A 22178-nucleotide genomic window follows, 5' to 3' on the forward strand; every position below is an offset into this window, starting at 1 on the left:
TACCTAACAAAATCAAATATTTTGATCTGGTTGTTTGTACCCTCACATTAACCTGAAATAAATTTACTTTTCAAAAAGAAAATAATAGTTTCTTTTCTTCTCATCTGTATAATCATAATTGTTTTTCCTGTAATTTCTTCCCAACTCAGTTAATCTTACAAGAAGTGGCCAGATGAAACTTGGAGAACCACAATCATCTTGTCACTCCCTAACACAAAAAAATAATGAAAAACATTTCCCCACATTTCTTTAACAATGAAGTACAAAATCTTTAGCCAGATGTTTTTAGATACCCCAGGTCCAAAGGCCTCTTAATTCTTATTTGATAGTTTTTTTGTCCTGAGTCTATTTTTCAATCCTTCTTTCTCCCTGAGCTTCTGGAACAGCGTTCTCCCTCGACTCTCTTCCAGTTTCTGTTCTCTCCTCCTTCTCAGTCTCTTCTGCGGGTTGTCAATGTGTGTCTCAAATGTCGATACCCTCTAACAGATGCTTGGCCTCTTCTGTTTTCTCTGTGCAATTCGTCTATATTTACTGGGTAATTCAACTTACTCTCATGCATGGACTTGCATATGTACACCCCAAACTCCCAAGTCTGAGGTTTCCCAGGCCTGACTTATCTACTACCTGGCTTCAAACTTGCATTTTCAAATGTCTGATGGCGGGGGTGGGGGTGGGGGGAATGTCTATGTCCTCCATTAAAATTTCCTCACTGGTTGAAAGCGGTGTCATTATTAAAGTTAGAGAAAAATCCATTCTTTTTGTAAGTCAATGATATTGAAACCATCTTGGCCTGTGTGGTGGCTCATGCCTGTAATTCTAGCACTGAGGACAGCTAAAGTGGAAAGACCGGTGAGGCCAGGAGTTTGTGAACAATCATCCATAATTGTAAATCAAACTTCCATAATGGAGAAAAAAAGAAGAGAAAGAGAGTGGCAAGTGTGTTTTATTTTTGGCTTCGGTACTTAATTGCCGTGTAACTTTGAAAAAGTTGCTTAAACTCCTGGGTCCTCAGTTTGGTGTCCTTAAAATATGGGCTAATCTGGTTGAGGCAGCTGGCACAGAGGGAGAAGGCCTGGGTCTGAATTCTTATTTTGGTGGTGTCACAAATGAGCTGGGTGACGTGGCAAGTCATTTCACCTCTCTAGTTCTTCCATTTTTTTGTGAAAAAAGGAGATTAGATTCATTACTCTTCCTTTTTCTAACATTCATTCTTCACACTACTATCGTATCATAAGATGCCTGTGATAGTGAAAAGGTGCTTTGTAAACTGTTAGGTGTCATACAATTCTGCTGTATTCTTAACACTATAATTACCAAGTTGGCACTGAAGACGAAGTGCCTAATAACCACAGACTGCTAGGCTTCGCGGCTCTTACTATTTCTTTTACTTGTAGCAGGTTGGCATCTAACCTGTCCATAAGCTTTTTTGTTTTAAATAAGGGGTTAAAGAGATCATTCACTGCACATCGAACACAACTGGAAGGAAACATTCAAATTAGAAAGCGTTTTGGGCTGTTTTCTCTAGAAAAGTTAAAAAAAAAACCAGGAAAGTATAAAAACTAGGTTAAAAAAATAAAGGAAACTAACTCTATTACGTAGAGATCGCATGCTATAGTAAAGACATCAGTTGCTGTGAGTCAGAATTCTTCAACGTTGGAGAGGGGAAAAGGGATTCTAGTCACTGCCTCTTATTCTTCTAGGTTAATTTGACTTTTCTGTCCTTATTTTCTATTCCAATCAGGCATCAATCCAATGGTTGACCAAAGTTTACATCTTTTATTATTGTAGTTCAGTCTGACCCACAAAGAAAACACATGCACACACACACATAATAAGTCTGTTAGGGAATGAAACCAATCCGTTGAGAAGTTTAATCTCTCTTGGCAATTTATTTGATACTATATCTGTCATGATTTTATGCAACTTGGCACTTGCACCTCTATAATGCTAATGTTAAAACAATAAAGCAAGACAGTTTTAAAACACTATCGATTACGAAACAAATATCTGCGTTTTGTACACCATGTGTGGTTATATCTAAAATCTGTTTTTTACTTCGTCAACACTTTTTATTTATTTCTGATGTTCGTTTTATTTTAATTCAAACCACAAATCTTTTTCTATTTCAGCAGAGAGATGAATTTATCTCTCTTTAAAAATCCTCTCTTTCCTTATCTATCTGGGCTACACAGAAGGTGCTCCCTCTGAGGTCTGACTAAACCTATTAATTCCTCAGTGGTTTCTACTTCACTGATGAAGAGTTCCAGCTAGGTTATTCATTCATTATTGTGGTCAGAAGCCTCACTCACAGTATTAGCTGTCAGATTCACTGCCAAGCTTCCTCCGTCCATTGGCCTTAGTGAGTCAAACCCAGGTTTCTTCTATGACAGTTCATAGGCTGTCCTGTATGCTCTACCCAGAGAGGAGGCGTGGAATGTCACCTTTCTTTACAAGTTGTCACACCCGATGCTCTGAACTATTTCCCAACTCTTAGTCATTTCCTTTCAAATCTTGGGTAATGTTCATTCCATTTCTCGAACTTGGGTGAGTAGCTAGTCAACACTGAGAAGTTAAATGCTTTTTTATAGCGTCATTTGCTTTCAAGAAGAGTTTGCCATGGCTGGGTGCAGTGGTTCATACCTGCAATCCTAGCACTCTGGGAGGCTAAGGCTGGAGGATCACTTGAGCTCAGGAGCTGGAGAGCAGCCTCAGAAAGAGTGAGACTCCACCTCTATTAAAAATAGAAAAATTAGCCAGGCATTGTGGCAGGTGCCTGTAGTCCCAGCTACTCAGGAGGCTGAGGCAGCAGGGTCGCTTGAGCCCAGGAGTTTGAGATTGCTGACCCCAGGGCACTCTCTAGCCTGGGCAACAGAGTGAGACTTCATCTCACCAAAAAAAAAAAAAAGAGGAAGAAGAAGAAAAATAAGAGTTTGCTCTGTGGAGGGCTATATGGACTAAAGATTTATAAGACATCACTCTAGATTCTTATCTTTTTGTATTTTTCACACTGTAGTTGACTACAGATATTACCATTAGTCACTGGCAGATCACTTCCTGGTTTATCTGACTCAATCTTGTTTCCAGGGGTGATACTATCCAGATTGTTGCCCTAGGATGTGTTCACCATAATCTTTAGAATGGGGGTGAGGAAGTGGAGGAGGGGAATAACACTGCTGTGATTGGACCTGGAAACCTGTGTCATTTATTAACATATACGAGGTAGCCGCAGTATGACATTGTTGCCAGATGGTCTGGGAAATGGAGAAGATAGGCATATATTTTGTTGTCCAAGGTCAGGTCAGCAGTGGATAAATAAAAAGAAATAAAAGAATAAAAGCCTGAGAAATAACTAAAATTTGTTTTAAAGCGATCTAGGATAGTTTTCTAACTAAAATAGAAATATGGAAACATCAGGTCTTTGGTAACTCCTAAAACATTCCCTTTCTCTCTGGGATAGACTTACTCATTTCTTCATCTAACAACCCTCTGAGGCACCTGCCACGTGCCTTATACTCTGTAAACACTGAGAATAATAGGATAAATGAGAGTTTAATTCCTTTGAGGAATTCACCATCCAATGTACATTTAAATCCAGGGTGGGTGAGCAGCTCCTTTCAAGTTCTAGTATATAGGCCTTTCCTTCTGCTTCACCACTTGCTATCAGGATGATAAACATCTCCACCCCCTATAAGGGTGGGAGGTGTGTCTATGGATATTCTGCACCATTGAAAAGGAGATTTCCAGCATTGAGCAATTAAGAATGAGCTATCCTGGGGAATGGAAGTGCACACTCAAAGAGAAGGAATGAATGGCTAATTTAAATTCTCAATCAGGGTGACGGATGATGCTTTCTGAGTTTTGAATGAGGTCTGCAGGCTTTGGGCAACAGTTGTGCAAGGTAATGGACAGCTCCCTATTCCTTTCCAAGTCATTACCCTAGTTCTAGTTCAAAATTTTTTCTCCTTGTGACCCTCAGTGGGGTTGGAAAAGGTGCCTGGAAGTTAAAAGAGCCAATGTATGCTCTAAAGAAGGGAATAAAATCTATGGATCTTGGAATATAATTCTATGTGGTTCTTTTAGGTCTCATTTCAAAAATTATCTCTAAAATGCTGGTTTTGTGCCATGGACATCAATGGCTATCTGGTGATTCTTGGAATATTATTTATCAATGCATAAATAAAACATACGGGATTGCAAAGGAAACCAAGTATAGTGGGCCCTCTCTAGTTGACCACCTCCTTCAGTTGACCTAATTTTCATAGACTAGACATGCACCACATGTACCAAGGCCTAGTTCCTTATGTTGACCACCTCCACATATTGACCGGTTTGTTACAGTCCCTTGGGTGACCAACTTGCAAGAGGTTCTATTGTGACAACCTGGTAAACATATGGAGGTGGTTGACATCTAGCAGAATGAAGCTTCGTCTTTAGAGGACCCACACCTGGTCCCTTGACTGTGTCTGATGTTTCTTCTTACCTAAAAAAATAAAATGCAGCGTAATTTGTAATCAAAACCCAGTAGCATAAGTGGAGCTGCTCTGTTGTTGTTGTTGTTTAACCACTGATGATAGGGATTCTGGTGATGCTGCTGAGCTGCTTATTACTTGAACACATTGCCTTTTCACTGTTTTAATGGTGTGTCCTATTTTTTACTGCTAAATACTTATATGTGAACAAATGTGAGAAAGTGATGCTTTCTGGTAGCACATAAATTCAAAGTAAGGAATGACGGTGAGGCCAAACAGCACAGATTGTCCACATGAGTGGCTGAGATAGTGAGTCTTTTCCTTTCTGATTGCTCAGTGTACACTGACTTTGCTTCACGAACAAAGCTATTAAAAATATTGCATAAAGTTGCCTTCAAGTTGTGTGTATAAGGTGTATATTAAACATGAAATTTTATGTTTAGACTTGGGTACCATCCCCAAGAGATCTCATTAGGCATGTACAGATATTCCAAAATCTGAAAAAAATCTGAAACTCTTCTTCTCCCAAGCATTTCGAAGAAGAGATAATCACCTGTACTGTCCTCAGTTTACAAGTAAAGTTCGGAATTGTGTCAAAGGCCAAACAACTAATCAAATTGGCAGGATCAAGATGACAGTGAGGGTCTGGACAGTGTTTGTTCTTCACATTGTTTCCACTCCATTGTTCAGGGAGGACGGACTGGAGGAGTCCAGTCTGGAGGCAGGAGAAACTTCACAGAGAGCTGTAGTCAAGGATCTGAGTAAGCAACGGCAATGGGCTGCCCACTAGTAGACTGTCTTCAGGTTGATTTGATGGAGCAGAGTTCTGAAGGGAATCTCTGGGGGTTAGTGACTCAGTAATTTTTAAATGCCTGAGGTTTCCAGCTTTCAAAAAAAGCCTGGATAGTGGAAGGTTTTCAGCCAGAACGATGGAGCAGATGATCATGTCAACAACATGAAGGGCACCAGGAAGAGAAGCAAATTTGATGCTGCCTGAAGAAATAACCATTTTAAGAAAGAATCAGAAGGACAAAACCTATCTAGGAACACTAGCCTGGTGAATCCGAGCAATATTAGCAAAATACCTGGATAGACTTGATAGGCCCGGAGATTTGAGAAATACCTCCAGGATATTTATACTTCAGATCTTTAAAAACATTGAGTGTAACAAGTTGGCAAAAGGATTATTCTTTTTATAGATGAAAATTATTTTGGAATTAAGAGAAAGTTATGGCTTAGCTGTTTAGGATTTCTTATTGCAAAGCAGAACCAGGTGTTATCTAATTGGTCAGTCAACACAAGTTCACGGACCATTTAACAACCCTCTGCACAGCTAAAATGTGCCTTCCCAGTCCACCTAGCACCCTCCCTAGCTCACCTCTTAGCTCTGTCCCTCATAAGCATTTGTCACAATCCAGAATTATCTTATTTGCTTATTTACTCATTTACTTATTATTGATTGACTCCAAAGAATGGAAGTTCTGCAAAAACAGGAGATCCCTCTTTTATTCAGTGTGGTGTTTCCAGTGCTTTGCACAGAGCAGGCACTCCGGGAGATTGGTGCAATGAAAGATTGGATACAGAGATTAATTTTTGTGTCATGGGAAGTTGAGTTGGGTCTGGAGAATATTTAGGATATGGATAAGATAAATGGAATAGAGGGCTTGTCCAAACAGGAGATCAACATGAGTGAAATGATAATGATTTTGTTAATGGGAACAGGGAGGAAAGCAGGTGTATGAAATAAGTGATTTTATGTTACTAATAGATTGGAGGGAATTAACATTGTTAGGGTAGGGATGCAGGGAACATCCAAAGCCATGCTGGATTTTAGAGCTGGAGGAGATTTTAGAGATGTTGGTTAACTAGAAAGTCAATAAGCTCTTCTGTTAAGACCAGAATCTTGTTCTGCTGACTTCCAATCCAGTGCTCTTTTAACCCTATTTCCTCAGAAATAGGGGGGCAATGAAAACTTTTTGAATGGAAGACAGTCTATGGTAAAATTAGTGTTTATGAAAAGTAATCTGGCTCCACACATAGGGTGAATTGTAAAGAGGAAACTCTAATTCCAAGAAGAGACAAAAGATTATGAAGTAATACCGGCAAGGCACAAGAAGGCCTGGATAATAGTAGCAGAGCGGTAGGGGGAAAGGGGCAAATAACCACTGGAGGACAAATAGGCAGAATTAGATTAAGTTAACTATTTCTCGAATGGACTTTGCTGTGAGAAAACATCTATTACAGCTCTTACCCCTAGGATATTTTTATTCAGTCCCATCTAGAATACTAACACGGTTTGCTCTTAACCTTTTTACTGCTTGGAACAAGGAAGTGGTTCTTTTAAGTTTGTCTTTGCACAAACTCAGAGAAATGTACATTATTTTCTAAGTAGTTGGTGCACAAGAATAATGAGGTTTGTGTTGGTTTTTTTTCTTTTCTTTCTGACAATATGGTATCTTGCTCTGTCATCCAAGTTGGATGACATGCACTGGCATGGTCATAGCTTCCTGCAACCTTGAACTCCTGGGCTCAATCAATTCTGCTCAGCCTCTCTAGTATCTGGGAATACAGACATGCATGCACCACTATGCCTCCTCCAATTAAATTTTTTTTTAACCTTTTTGGTAAAGAAATGCAAAAAAATATGGAACGCTTCACGAATTTGCATGTCATCCTTGTACGGGGCCATGCTAATCTTCTCTATATCGTTCCAATTTTAGTATATGTGCTGCTGAAGCAAGCATCATTTTTTTTTTTTTTTAAGACAAGTTCTCATTATGTTGCCCAGGTTGTTCTTGAACTCCTCCTCAAGCAATCCTCCTACCTCAGCTTCCCAAATCGCTAGGGCTGTAGGCACGAGCCACTAAGCCTGGCCCTACATTAGATTTTTAAATCCTATCAACCATAACTTAGGGCCCATCAAATCAAAGATACTGCATCGGGAATTGCCTTTCCCCAAACTTATTTAGCATGAAATGTGGCTAATGAAGATTTGGATGAGCTGCAAGTATAAAATACACACCAGGTTTTGAAGACTTTAAGAAAAAATATTTAAAGTATTTATTTCATAATTTATTATATTGATTAATGTTGAAATGATAATATTCTAAATATCTTGGGTTACATAAAATGTGTTTTTAAAATTAATTTTACTCGTTTCTTTTAAATTATTTAAATTTGATTACAATATTTAAAATTGCACATGTGGCCTGCATGACCATATTGTCATATTGTATTTTTTATTGGACAGCATTTCTTTCCTGATTTTATGTTCAATGCTGTTTCTGAGTTCTTTTTTCCTTTCTCTGGATAACAAATGAGCTTTCTCAAAGTTCAGAGATATTTTATGAATATTAACATTTTGAGTGGTGAATGGAGTATTGACTTTTTCTAAAAATAATTTAATTATTTCCAAAATAATTGTATTTGTAGTTGCTCTTAAAATTTTAATTGTCTGACTAGCCCTTTTATAGAATGTTATGGGATCTGTGAAGCTCTAAAACCTTCAAATAGAAGAAGAAGAAATCAGAAAGAAGTAGAACCTTAAATCTTGACATTGACATTAAAATGCTCCATGGCCATGTCTATAAGAAAATCACCATCTATGAAGTTTGTGCCAAGTGGAGTTTGCAAGCTCCCTGCAAGCTGGACAAAGGTCTACATTAAGTACCAACTTCTTTTCAAATTAAAGCTTGTGTGCCTGTATACCTGCCTTTCTCAGACTCTATCATGGCTCATGTCAACTGCATATTTTTCTTAGTTCTTCCAATAATGCAGGTTCAAAACGCACTCATTATAGACCATTCATGATTGCATTCTGAAGTTTATTGGGAGAGTAATTTGGGATGAAGACGGGAATAGACTTATTATACTGAAAGTTGCAAATGTATTTTTTTCTTTTTTGCAGTTTTTGGCCAGGCCAGGTTTGAAACTGCCACCTCCAGTATATGGGGCCGGCCCCCTACTCTTTTTGAGCCACAGGTGCCGCCCTGCAAATGTATTTTTTAAAAAGTATCAGGTCCCTCTTCAACTTAAAGTTGACAGAAGAAAATAATTCTTTTCATTCTCCTTTTTGGGCTCACTTCTCTTTTTCACTGTTTTGATTTTGGTGTGACATCTGTACATATCTAAGTTACGTGCTGGCTAAATAAACATACAGCCTCACTCCTAAAGGAAGTTTCCATATAGGTCAGTGCACTTTTTAAGCCATATAAATACACGTATCAGATTAATTCAGAAGTTGAAAAAAACCTGATGTTAAGGCCTTATCCAAGTTCCAAGATCCACATAGTTTAGTTTTACTATAAATTTGCCAGGTAATAATGTTTAGCCAAAATGGAAAACTATGTAGATGCCTGAAGAAACAGTTATTTTTTTGCAAATGACTTTAGCCCATTTATATGGAATTATTTATATCACCGCATGCATTTTTTCACTTACGAGTTTGTGAATTGGTTAACTAACCAATCAGTTAATCACATCATGAATGAGGAGTGGGCCCTGAGGATATTCCACGTATGAAATGTTATTAGTTACTTTGAAAATTAAGTAGAATAAGTCAGAATGGTCCAGTTATTGATGTATAGGTGGGAGATAAGACTGATATACCCTTGGAAATATTTCATGGAGGTGGAACTTGATCTGAGCCTTGATTTGAAAAGTGAGTAAAATTTAAGGGCAGTTCTAGGCAAGGGGAAATTTTTCGATCTAATCGTAGGAGAATAATTTCAAGGACCATAAGAAACACGTGTATCAAATTTCTTGTGGGCAGTGCCTATGGCTCAGTGAGTAGGGCCCAAGCCCCATATACTGAGGGTGGCGGCCAAACTGCAACCAAAAAATAGCCGGGCATTGTGTTGGGCACCTGTAGTCCCAGCTACTCAGGAGGCTGAGGCAAAAGAATCGCCTAAGCCCAGGAGTTGGAGGTTGCTGTGAGCTGTGACGCCACAGCACCCTACCTGGGGCAACAAAGTGAAACTCTGTTTGTTTGTTTTTTTTCCAAAAAAAAAAGAAAAAAAGTTTTTTGTCAGTAGTGGTAAAAAAAGGTTTTGGGGCAGAAATTTTTAAAAAAGAAACTAAATTAACTGTAGAATTTGTAGGGTTTTTTTTGGCCGTGGGTTTGAACCTGCCACCTCTGGCATATGAGGCAGGCACCCTTCTCCTTTGAGTCACAGGCACTGCCCAGCTGTAGAGCGTTTTTAACCTTAGGCATACGAGTTTACCCTGATTTGGGAGACACCAGAAGTTTTTTGCTTTTCAGAGAATAAGAGTCATGTAAGAAAATTACATGACTAGGGAATAGCAATCTAGGGAATAATAGCACTGCTTAAATCTAGGTAAGACAGCAATGACAATGGTGAGTAAACACCTAGTTGTAGTAAGAGAAGGGGCATGGTGAGGAAGGTTTGATAAAGTTTGATAACTTCATAATCTTATGGAAATCTATTTTTAAGAAAAATTAAGTGCAGCTTGTGTTTTTGAGCTTGTGTGTTCCTTTTTTCCCCTCAGGAGATGGGCCATTTCTTCTACTCTTCTATGCCCTCCTTGCTCAGAAAAGTCCTTCATAAAATATTTAAGAATGAGTCAGTGGAATAGTTTTAAAATATAGATCCCAGGCAGTGCCCGTAGTTCAAGGGGTAGGGCGATGGCCAGGTAAATGGAGGCTGGTGGGTTTGAACCCGGCCCAGGCCAGCTAAAACAACAATGGCAATGACAACAACAAAAATAGCTGGGCACTGTGGTGGGCACCTGTCATCCCAGCCAGTTGGGAGGCTGAGGTAAGAGAATCGCTTAAGCCTGAGAGTATGAGATTGCTGTGAGCTGTGATGCCAGGCATTCTACCCAGGGCGACAGCTTGAGAAGTTGTCTCAAAAAAATAAATATAAGAAAAAAATTAAAAAAGCAATAAACCGAAAATACATATCCCCATTAAAAATGTCTGTTTGCAAAAATACCATAGCAAATGCAAGATCTAATCGTACTTTCCCCGTCTTCCTTTATTTAGATGGTTTCTCCACCTTGACTACTCTCCTCCTTATCTTTATTCCATCCTACCCTTTTGTTAAATACCATCAAACATGCCACTTTATCATGTTTATTTATTCCAGATAAAGGCATCTGTACGTCTATTTTGATTATTAATCAGTAATTATAAGTAATATTTTACTTTTGCATAATTATTTTGTAAATTACTGAATTGGTTCTCCTTGGAGGACAGGGAATGTGTGGCACATATTTTGGATTTATCCTCTGTGAGGCTTAGATATGTGTTCAGCATGAATAGGTGACGTATCATTTACTATTATGTTCTCTTGAATTATTTGGTGACACTGTCCTGGCTCAGTCATGTGGCATTTCTCATCTGAGCTATTACTACAGTCTCCTTTCTCTCTTCCTGCCTCCAATCCATCCTCCATATTGCTGCTCAAGTTATTTTTATAAATTTCAGTGGAGATTGATACTTCATTCTCTCAGAATAAAATCTCAACGTTTTACACACAAGGCTTTCTCTTTATCTCCTGGTCCTGGTCCCCACTTCACTCTCATCCAGCACCTTATCCTGGTTGTGCTAGAGCTTGAGCCAAAAAAAATGGTTAATATCAGGCCTCTGTTTCTGGAAATTCCTTTATTTTAACGGTTAAGCTACTGGACAGGCTCTTTGGATTGTTATCATTACCTCCATCAACTCCAAGCTGTTCTTTACCCAAGATGCCCAAAATTAGATAAACTGCATCTGCTTGCCTTTGGCAAAAATGGTTTCTTGAAGTTGTCAAAAGGCATCAAACCCAGACTTGGGAACCTCTTTACATCTCAAACTCACCATTCAATAATGGTAACACTCCCTATAAATCAGACTAGCTTTTTTTAAGCTGCAATTTGGGGCTAACATAGGAAAAATAAGGTCAGAAAGAGTTCAGTGGCTGGCACCTCCTAGTCACCCCACTGTCCAGATGCACAACACACTCCCATGTAGAGCTCCTCAAGACATAGAGACACTCACAATCACTGCTTTCCTTCCCTCTCCAAGCCCACAAGGTGAGAATCACTAACTACACACATCATCAACTGTTGTGGTTAAACAACAACAAAAACACCCCTACCAAAGGTCTGTTTCCTAGGAAATTTTGGGTGATCACTTTAAATGATTCTGTTGAAACTCATTTATTGCCTTCTTGTGCTCACATGGCGGATAATATATAATGTTCTATTTTTTCCAGAGTGACTGTATGAAATTAATATGTTTGAAATATTTAGGGGATTAAAATATAGGAGCAATGAAATATTATCAAAATGAATGGACTGTGGATTCTAAAGTGTAAACTCTGGGAAACTGGAACATTAAGTAATATTTATTTATGGAAGTATGTGGTTCCTTATCTTCAATCTATTTCAGTATGTTCTACACTAGAGAACATTGAAAATTACACCCTCAAGAAAGCCTGGGCCTTTAGCAGCCCTGAAAGTCAAAATTCTTGCTTTTTGTTACTATAATCTGGGTTCTCCTTCAATTAAAAGTCAAAAGTCATGGAGAACATGCCTAGTAAGAGGTTATTTTTTGTTCCAAAGTAAAAGAAGTTCTGCAGATATTTTCAGATATTTGAACTAGTAAAACCTTTAAAATCTTATTTTCTTGTGTGTTGGTAGATGTTTCTTGTTTCTTTTTCTCTTTTCTACTTTTCTTTCTCTCTCTCATTCTTTCTTTCGAGGCAAAGTCTTGCTATGTTAAGCAGGCTGGAGTGTAGTGGCTAGTTACAGGCATAATCATAGCTTACAGCAGCCTTGAACTCCTGGCCTCAAGTCATCCTCCCACTTCAGCCCCTTGCGTAGGTAGGAATACAAGGCATGAACCACCGCATCCAGCTGATGCTTCTTGTTTCATCAAAATTGGCTTACGAGATCTTTTCATACTCATTAATGCATTCAACATTTATTTATGTCGATCCCATTGTATGCTGGTACTGTGATAGATGTTGAGATTTAGCCTTGAGCAGAAAATCAGGCAAAAGGGCCTTGAATCGTGGCACCCACAATCTAGTGAGAGAAGACATCGAATTACCAAATAACCACAGAAATTAATGCAAACTAGTAACTCAAGTTAAGTGCTGTAAATTAGAGAACTCAGTGTTATAAATATGTCTAAAAGGGGATCTGACTTAGGTAAGGAGGTCAGGGCAGGATTCTCTGAGGAAATGGCAGATACATTGATGTGTGAATAAGAACTAAAACTGAACTTTATGGAGAACAACTATTAGGTGCAAAGGCCCCGTGGGGCCAGGTGGCAGGCACCAGCACTGGAGTGAAAGTAGGTCAGTGTGGCTAGCAGAAAGAGCTGGGGAAAACGTGGTGGAGACAAGGTTGGAGCGGAGCGGAGGTCAAGCTGTGCAGGTGCCAGGCCATATTAGGGATATTGCCTTTATCCTGTTTGGGAAATCTGTCAAGGGCTTATAAGCAACAAGAAACAAGACCAGATTTGTGTCTTGATAGGATCCCTAGAGTTAAAAAGCAGGGAGCACATTGAGGTGGGAATGGAGGAAGAGGGAGTTCAGTAAGAAGAGTTGAGACTATTGGAGTAATCCAGACATTGGATGGCAGCATCTTTGATCAAGGTGGTGACAGATTAAGCTGGAAAAAATTTGAAGTAAAACAAATAGGAGTTGGTGACAAATTGGATGATCTATGGCATGACTCCTGAGTTTCCATCAGCCAAAACCTTTCTGAATTAGGAATTCTGAGGACATGACATATTTATTCACCAAAGAAATATTTGTTTCAATGACCTTTCAGAATGCATTTATTTAACCAATATTTATGAAGCACCTAATATGTATTTTTCTGGTTGCTGCTGACATAATAGTGGACAAGGCAGCCAGTCTCTCATAGGGCTTGTGCCTGCTGGAGCCCGAAACTGGTCAAGGTGAAAGTTGGAGCAATCATAATAGAAAGAGTAAACTACTGCAGGGCAATTTTTCTTTCAGCAAATCAGGAATAAATGCCCTTTTTTGATGCCTTACAGTTCCTAACATCCCTTAGTACTTGAGAGACAGCAGAGAGATAGTTGGGCAGGTGTAAAATGAGGAGCCAGGGAAAACGGTAAGAATGCCCAAGGTCACAAAGCTGTGAATTAGAAGAAATCAGGTCTTCTCACTCCAACATCAGGTTTTGCACAACTTTATTAAAAACCACAATCTAGGACACTAGAAAAGTAGCCTGCTAAATTTGAAAAAGAACCGAGGTAAGACTTTCTTCTCCCAACTAGGAAAAAAAGCACATTTCTGAACTAAGAAACAAAAATGTACTCCTTTTACATGTACCATTACCTAAAGTAACATAACCAGAGACTCTTGGTTAGCTAAAAGAAGGTAGGGAAAGCCTGAGATTTTGTGATTCCTCAGGAAAGGGAACAATTTCAGGTATGCATTATGGAAGCTCATGTCAGTATTGTCATGGAGCAGGGAGCTTGGAAGCAAGGGAAAGATAGGTGGGCCCACATTCACTTTATTTTTTCCCTTCATTTGAGACTATGTGAATAATGTTGGTGCTTGCCTCCATTATATTACTTCTCATATTTAGTATCTAGCTTGTTCCTAGTAGTATTCATGGAAGGCTTCCGGTCAGTATTCTTTTGTTTTCTTTCATAACAAGCTTGATTTTTGTAAGGTATTAGAAAACTCAAACTCAGGGTATTTTTCAGTATGTGATTAGACATCCTTAAATCTACATAATACTTAGAGGTCTGAAAAAATGAATTTTCTTGCTGAAAGCATTTCCCCTGAGGGCTTTCAGTTCTCATTGGATAGGCACATCTGCACGCCAACCAGAAGACGTTTTCCCTGGCGTTTGCCATTATTTCCAATTATCAAAATCAAATAAAATCACACCTGGATTCCAAGTTTTCAATGATATTATTTATCAAAATAAATTTATTAAAAGTATTCAAAGACCACTTCGAAGTTTAGCTGCCTTCAAGATAGGTTGTGGCACTCATAACGGACACTGTAGTTTTCTATACAACAGCACTCATTCTACTTCACACAGCATTTAACAACACAAACAGACCATTTTCAGTTTCAGTGTTACGTGAGACAATAGTACTGTACTAATGATCTGTGGTCGTAAGAACTTCACTACTCTTGCATATAGTAAACATTTTTATGTTACTAAGTACTTAGAAAGTAAAACTAAAACCACTACATGGTAACATGGGCTGATGTAGGGAAAGATGTACAGCCAGCTAGCTAAGGCCACATAATCCCAGACCTATTGATTTTAAATGCCTTTGGACCAAAAGCATTACACATCACGGATCTTTCATGTCTCATTCCTGCTTCTTCAGTGTGAGACACCACATCAGACCACCTATTCCCTGTGTTCTGTACAGTGAGGGAAGCTGTTCTCATACAAGCTTCTCCTTCTAGACAGTTACTGGCTTCCTGATTCACTACCCAACTCTGAATCAATAGTTCTGAGTGATGTTTCCCAAACACCCAGGCTGAAAATTCAAGGTCAGTCTTTTTGGCAGGTCTCGGCCTTTCCCCCATAGGAAAAAGAATGAAATGTCCTTCTTTGGGGAGCTCTTTTTTTTTTCATCTCATGTAGCATGGGCCTCTGTGGATATCTGTGGTTTTTTACACAAGTCCTGGTAGAATTCTGACTCTAAGAAACGGGGATAAGAGTTGTTCTCCATCAGGCTGTATACCCTTTTCTGGGCAGTTGTGAAGCAGCCACTTGTAGCATCTTGTATGTTTTGAGCAATCAGAGTTTTGGTTTGAAAGTCTATGTTTATCTGAAATAAAAGAAAAAAAATGGTTGATTTGGTATTTAGAGATTGAAATTTAATATGTGAAAACAACAAATAAAACTGGGAATGTGTGATCAGCTCGACCAGCCACGTCACAGGAGAAACTTAATTGAAATTGGGGGAAACTTCTTACCATTCCTTCCATCCCCACTTTGACATCCGTCTTTTTAATTCTTTTGTTTCACTTTTATGCTAAAGATTTTTAAATTATGCTAAATGAGGACCTTCCTTCTTACCTCTTTTGGAGCTTCTTTTTCTATAAAGTCGGTGTATATTTTCTTTGCTTTTGAGGACAGCTTTTGGGGTGATTTGGTTTTTTTGAAGTCTTCACAGGCCAGCCAGAATTCAATATTTTCTTCACAGAATTCAGATTTTAAAAAAGCTCTGAATGCAGCCAGACCATCTGAAAGGGAATAAACAAAAGGCATGCAGCATTTGATGACTGAGTGACCAAATAATCTCTTAGGTTTTTCTGGAACTTCTCCCTCATATTTTATTTCTAGATGATACCTGTACTCCTTGGAATTTAGCTCTTTAAAGACTAAGTTGCCAGTAGGCAAAATGTTTCTGTTGGCATTCTGCTACAAAAATATAATTACTTAACGTTGCTGTCAATGCAAAATAAATATTTATAGGGGACCCATAAATTCTCTGGGAATTAAGTCTCATGAAAACAGTGAATGCAATGGAAAAGCTGACTCAACCTAAACTACAACCTAAACTGCCACTTTAATTTTTTTTTAGGCTAATTTCTCTTTCCCACCTGGAATGAATACTACACGTATTCCCATGGTTAAACACAGGGATATAAAGGAGAGAAAAATAGCCTGTATGCTGTAGTGATTGCACAGTCTAATTCTCCTTGGTCAAGTTGCTCTTTCGCAGGGCAGACCACCTTTCCGGGCTTTTGTGACATTAGCAATGGAGTCAATTCAAGAGTAAACTTACATTTACTGGCTAGCAGCTCATCGAATGCTTCTGACCACAGCTGTGCTTCCTCAGGAGAAGGCCTGCAAGAGATTTTCTGCACATTAGCTTATGTACATGAGAGTTCCCCTTTTTCAGTCCAGCATCTAACTACTCATATTGTCAAGTACAGTCTTCTCGACTTACTTAATGAAAGTTTGCTGTTTGTTTTTCTTGCTGGTTTTGGGCTTCCCAGGAGTGGAGGAATTTTGCAAGAAGTAACTCAAACGTGTCTTCCAATCTTTTAAACTGGAAAAAAAGAAAATCACTTAGTGAAAACACTGCAGCTGACGACATTTTTACCAAATAAATCACCACATAAGACAAAGAACTTTTTAAGTAATAGTCTTACCCACTAAAGATTAAACCCAATGTACTAAACAGTTTCGTATATTCATCTGAACCTAACTACTAGTTTCACAATTAAGGGTAGGAATACCTAAAATTACTAGGGTATTTTAATAAAACAATTAATGCATTTAGTTCAAAAGGTGGTGGTACTTCTGGACTACAAAGGGCAGCAACGTCTTTGCAAAATTACCATTCTGAAATATTTTGCAGTTGATGACAAAGACAGTGGTGGAACTGCCTTAAGCTGGCCCATACTCATGTCCCTTCTACCCATAAAAGCAGAAGTTCCCGACAATGCCAGAGGCTGTGTACAAAGAATTGCGGGATTCCTTTTTCACCTGCAACACTGCTTCCAGACAGATACTGCAAAATAATTATTTGTCCCACCTTCGTGGCTAGGTGAGATCTGTATTAACTAAACAAAAATGAATTTGAAACGAGCATATTCAGAACCTGAGAAAACGTCTCATCCAGCAGCTACGTAAGCTCATCAGATCTCATCCTCCAACGTACGAACACTAGGGATGCGCTTCAGCTGCAGGATTCTGAGGTCATTTTAAATGCAGGCGGACACAATGCCCAGCCACAATTTCTTAGCGCATCTACCACCGCCCTCACATCAAGAATCTCCCTCAGTTCCTAAACTCTACCGAGCGTCCTTCGCTCACAAAACAAGTACATACCATACATCTAACCTTTTTCACATTCTTTTTTCCCTGCAGAGGCTCAGACTACTTGGTTTCCTAATGTCATAAGCCGAGCCCGAAAGTATCGCGTTTGCAGGAAAACCCGTAGTGCTAAGAAGCCGTTACTCACAGGGTTCGTTTCATTTTTTCCCGCTTCTCCTCGCTCTTGGGGCCGCTGCCTGCGTTGTTGTCCATGGGTCTGCAGTCGTGCTGAACAGCCAGGAACATCGCACTTTGCATTACAGTCTTTGCAGCCGGAATGCAGCTCTGGGCAGGCAGGCGCGCGAGGCGGTATTTATAAGAAGACGCGGCTCGGAGGCGGGACCTCAGGGAGCCGGCCTTGCCTTCAGACGGCGCGGATTGGCTGTCTGTTTGCTCGGGGGGCGGGGTCAGCGCTGGCCTGCGGCAGTCACGACCGCCGCGGAAGGGTCTGGAAGCCAGGGCGCTGCTGACGTCTGCTCCTCAGGCTTCGTACGCACTCGGAACAAATCGCGGTGGCCGGCTGGGGCCGGTGTTGGAGTAGACAGAGACTTTTCTGTGTGGGCGGTCGGCCGCGACCTTTTGCTGAGGGGTGGCGGCCGGGCGTGCCCTGAGGGCTGTGCAGTCGGGAGCGGGCCGGCGGGGCGCTTGCCCTCCCGTCGCGCACGCTCGCGGGTCCCGGCCCCGAGCGGGAGGTGGGGGGTTGATTTCCCAGTGGGGAAAGGTCGCTGGTGCAAGCCGAAGTGCTGTGGCTCCGTCTGAATTAGAATTGGGCTTTCTTTGAGCGCGTGCCCTTCCCCGGCCACCCGTCTGGTTTGCAGTCCTGCTCCCGGGACTCGCGCGAAGCCACCTGGTCTGCGAGCGGAGGCTGCGCGCGGACCCTCTGCCGGTTCCCTCCGCGACTCCAGTTAATTTGGGGAAGGAAACAGTGATCCGGGGGACCTGAACCGGTTGGCCCAGGGGTGTGACCTGCTCTGCAGCTTGAGTTGGCATCCTAGAATACTTTGGGAATGAGCATTAGTCAGTGAGGGAATGGGAGAAAGTGATTTTATCAGCAAGCAGAGCTTTAATTGAGTTTCCATTTCCCTCACTGCTAGGCACGTGGCTGGGTCTGTACGTGGGGTGGCAGGGTTTTTCTTCAGGAGCCCTTGTTCCCGTTTCTTGCCCAAACCAGTAATTACAGATCCCCTTATGGTGGGAGGGAAATGATTTCACAGCTGAAATGCACTGGAGTGAGTTACGAGTGTAAAGAGCCAGGGTTTCCTAATGATTCATTCTTTGTTGTCTTAAAATTTACCAGAACGCTAAACTGCAAAAGTAGGAGAAGGGAGGAGGAGGGGGGAGTTTCCTTGAGTAAATTTAGTTTGTTAATTCTCCAAATTATCTCCAATCCTGCAGACTTTCAAATGAAAAATTCAATCAAATGATTGTTCAGGACAAGTAGATTACTTCGACTACAAAATGATGCCGTTTGGGGAAACATGACCAAAGCTGTCTAGTGGACTAGTCAGGTGGGTTTCCCATGAAACCTCTGAGTAGACAGTTAGGATTAACAGCAGGTATTGACTAGACTGCAAATGTTCCCCGACTTTGCATTAGACCTGTTAGAAAATTAGAACTGGTTAATACAGTGTATATTCTTATGGTGATCTGCCAGTAGTTGGAGCTCCAAGTTAGACTTGGAGAGCAAAATTTGCAGCAAAATTATAAGACAGAGGACAGTCATGTAATTTATTGTAGAAAGGAAGATCATCTGGAACTGTACAAATGTAATTTTTCTTGAACATATGCTGTTTATCTCTAAAAGAACTTTGCGTAGTATTCCTACATCTATTCATACTTTCTAATGATTCAGTGCTTATTAAATCATATTACATATGTGTAATAGGCAGACATTTGCTTTTTCTCACCAGCATAAACCTCTGTGTATTTCCCACTTAGAACCTCAGATGTTAGAATTCACTTGCAGACAGTGAACTTCACTAGTAAGGAGGCCGAGAATTCTGACAGGCAGCAGGGAGAGCCGGACTTGTGTCTGTCTAGAGACTTGATCAGAGCCTAGGCTTAACCAGTAAGTGCTAAGTAACAGTCACTTCACACCTCCTTGGGCAGGTTTCCTATCTGTAATAAGAATATCATGTCCTTCTGGTCAGCTTCATAGGATTTTATGTGACTCTTACATGAAAGGCCTTTTTGTAAACTCCAAAGTGCTGTACAAAAGCTTATTGATTTGCATATATGTGAAAAAGGAAATGTCAAGCTTAGCTATTGAAGATGGAAAAATAAGAGTTAATTAAATAATAAATGTGTAAGTACTATTAAGCATCCAGATAATGTGACAAATTTGTAGAATATCAAACTCATGATAGGTATTTAATAAATGATCTGTAGATAACAAGAAAAATAAGCAAACTGGTTAACATTTGAACTTTTCAGTGATCTCCAAGCCAAAGAAATTTCCTCATCTCAATATATTCATTAATAAAAGTGAAAATATATGTATCTAAGTAAGCAACTGGTTTAAATATAAAGATAATTCTAGATGTTTTCATCCTTAATATAATTTTTTATAAGACTGTTCAGATAGATGTTAGGTGGAAGAAAATTTTTTCCTGAAATGTATGTAGTTGATTGACACATCTGAATGTGAATCAGCTTATAATTTTTTTTATCTATGGTAATTTTAAGAATTAATGCAATACCTACTACTGATTGAGAAACCTTTTCCCCAAAAAGTTGTTGCCTTAATGTGTTTTTAAAGGCAGGCTGGCATCTATTTAAAGCAAAAGCTTGGTGACTTCCCTTTGGTTTTTTTGTTTTTTGTTTTTTTTTTTGGCCACAGTTGGCTTTTAGGTAAATGGGATTGCTCCATTTTAAGATGACACGTATTTTCCATTCTGTGATGGAGGAAGAAACAACAGTGTGGGTTGTAAAAGTTGCACAGCAAAGCCACAGTTTGAGAGCAGCTGATAAGCTAATCCTACATTCTCTGTGTTGGATCCACTGTGCCCTCTACTGGAGAGACTATCTGATTGACAGCGTTACTGGTGGAGGTTCTCAGGGTGGCTCTTGAAATTTTTGTCATTTTAAAAAAGTTTATAGAAGAAAGCAAACAAAAATTACAGGTTTCTAACAATGCCAGAGGGAGATGATGAAGAGTAAAAATGTCCCCATACTTCTGTTTTCCTCTCTCACTCTATGCAAACCATTGTTAATCAAAAATTATTATTATTGGCTACAAATATATAAAATATCTCCTTTATTTATGCTTTAGGAAATTTAGGAAACAAGGCAAATGCTTTAAAAATGCAAAACTATTCTGCATATTACTGTATGCTTTGATTTTTTCAGTCAGTAAGGTATTTTAGTTTTCCAAATTTTTAAGAGCTGTAAACCTGTTGTTTACTTTATGAAAACTGAAACAGGCAGGTTAGTAAAAAACGGGGGAAAAAAACTAGGAAATTAAACGCCATGTGCCAAAGGAATATGAAGAGTACTTGGGAAAAATGAAAACTTTTAGTATCCTAGTTGTTAAACATATTTAATGAAATGTGACATCTGCCTTTTTAAATTTTGTTTTTTTCTAGTTTAACTTCGGTTGATAAAATATTCTTTTGACAGAATGAACCTACGACCCCACAAGATTCCATGCCCCACTTCTTACCCCTAATTTGATCTGAGATTTCAATATCATAATTAATATCTGGAATGTAATTTGTATACCCACAAGCTAAGAGCAAATTAGTGTTTTTCTTGGGAATGAATCAGAGTTTAAACCTAATACTTGACCCATAATATAGAGGAGTTAATAATTTTATCAGTCCTCATATTGATTATTTCACTTAGTGAACGTCCATGGTTCTGTCTTAAATTTATCTGTGGCATGCAGTACATCATGCTTCAAATGCAGACAAGGTCCAGGTAAACTTACTAATCCACAGTTTACAGAAATCTCTGGCTTCTCTTTGGAAATCATCAATAGGAATACTATGAAGTTCTGTGGGGGTTTTTTCCCTATAAAAAATACTAACATTGAAATACCTCTAATAGGTTTTAGTAGTTATTAGGCCTCTTGGAAGTGAAAAGACTATAACTATGAGATCTTAGTACAGGAATTGTTCCTACTGTATTTCTTTTGCTTCTCTTTTTGTGCGTGGGATGAATATTGGGTAAGTAGGGGATATAAATATTTTCTTATAAGAAAGATGGCATATTGTCTACAAAGTTCAGAGGTAAAGCGAAGAATTTCATTCTTGACATTTTTTTTTGACTGGGATTTTAATTTCTATCCATGGAATTTTTCCAAATGATTTAATGTGTCAAGCATCCTATTGATTGCTTTTTTTTTCTTTACGTTTTGGGTTAATAGATTAACAATATACAAGAATTTCAAGACTATGATAATAGTTACGGAGTCTTTTCTCCTTCCTTAAAATCCGAAGAAGGCTATTTTTCATCTAGAAAATGAGGAATGTGCAACAGTTTTTTTTTCCAGCATGTTGATTTTTCTGATGTAGAGAACATTAATACTGGTTTTTCACCAGTATTTATTCATGTAATACATCATTATAACCTAAAATCTTTTGTATGTTCTCTCCCAAACACAATTTTGAAACAAAAATTCTAATATCTGAACAGAATTAATTGAGGGGGGAGAGTATGCTTTTAAAGAGATACCAGTAGGCCTTGTCACAATTGTCATGTTATAAATACTTAAATCTTAAATACTGAAGTAATGGCACTAGTTCTTCTCCAAATTACTGGGTTTAAAAGACAAAATAATTTTGCATTTCTTTTCATAAAGTACCTTTAGGAGAGCAGGATGGCTTGAAGTGTGGTCTATAATAGGGACATTGCCTTTTGTTCCTAATCTGTCCTACTTTAGTTAGACTTCAGGTAAATGGCTTAGTTTTCGGCTTCTTATCTTTA

At 39.1% G+C, this 22178-nt stretch overlaps 1 protein-coding gene and 1 non-coding gene across 2 annotated transcripts; both read right to left on the reverse strand.

Moving 5' to 3' along the window:
- Positions 1-7107: 7107 nt before the first annotated feature.
- On the reverse strand, positions 7108-7209 carry LOC111723865. The gene has a single exon (XR_002772313.1). It is a non-coding gene; the product is annotated as a U6 spliceosomal RNA (small nuclear RNA).
- A 7159-nt stretch (positions 7210-14368) lies between these two features.
- RGS2 (regulator of G protein signaling 2) lies at positions 14369-17522 on the reverse strand. The gene is made up of 5 exons (XM_003785605.3): positions 17401-17522; positions 16381-16482; positions 16216-16277; positions 15504-15670; positions 14369-15252 (listed from the first exon to the last, which is right to left on the reverse strand). Exons 1-5 carry the CDS (start codon positions 17508-17510, stop codon positions 15058-15060), a joined length of 636 nt encoding a protein of 211 aa, XP_003785653.1. The 5' UTR covers positions 17511-17522; the 3' UTR covers positions 14369-15057.
- Positions 17523-22178: the final 4656 nt, after the last annotated feature.

This window comes from Otolemur garnettii, unplaced genomic scaffold (assembly GCF_000181295.1).
Source record: "Otolemur garnettii isolate 467f Iridium unplaced genomic scaffold, OtoGar3 scaffold00016, whole genome shotgun sequence".
NCBI classification, from domain to species: Eukaryota; Metazoa; Chordata; class Mammalia; order Primates; family Galagidae; genus Otolemur; species Otolemur garnettii.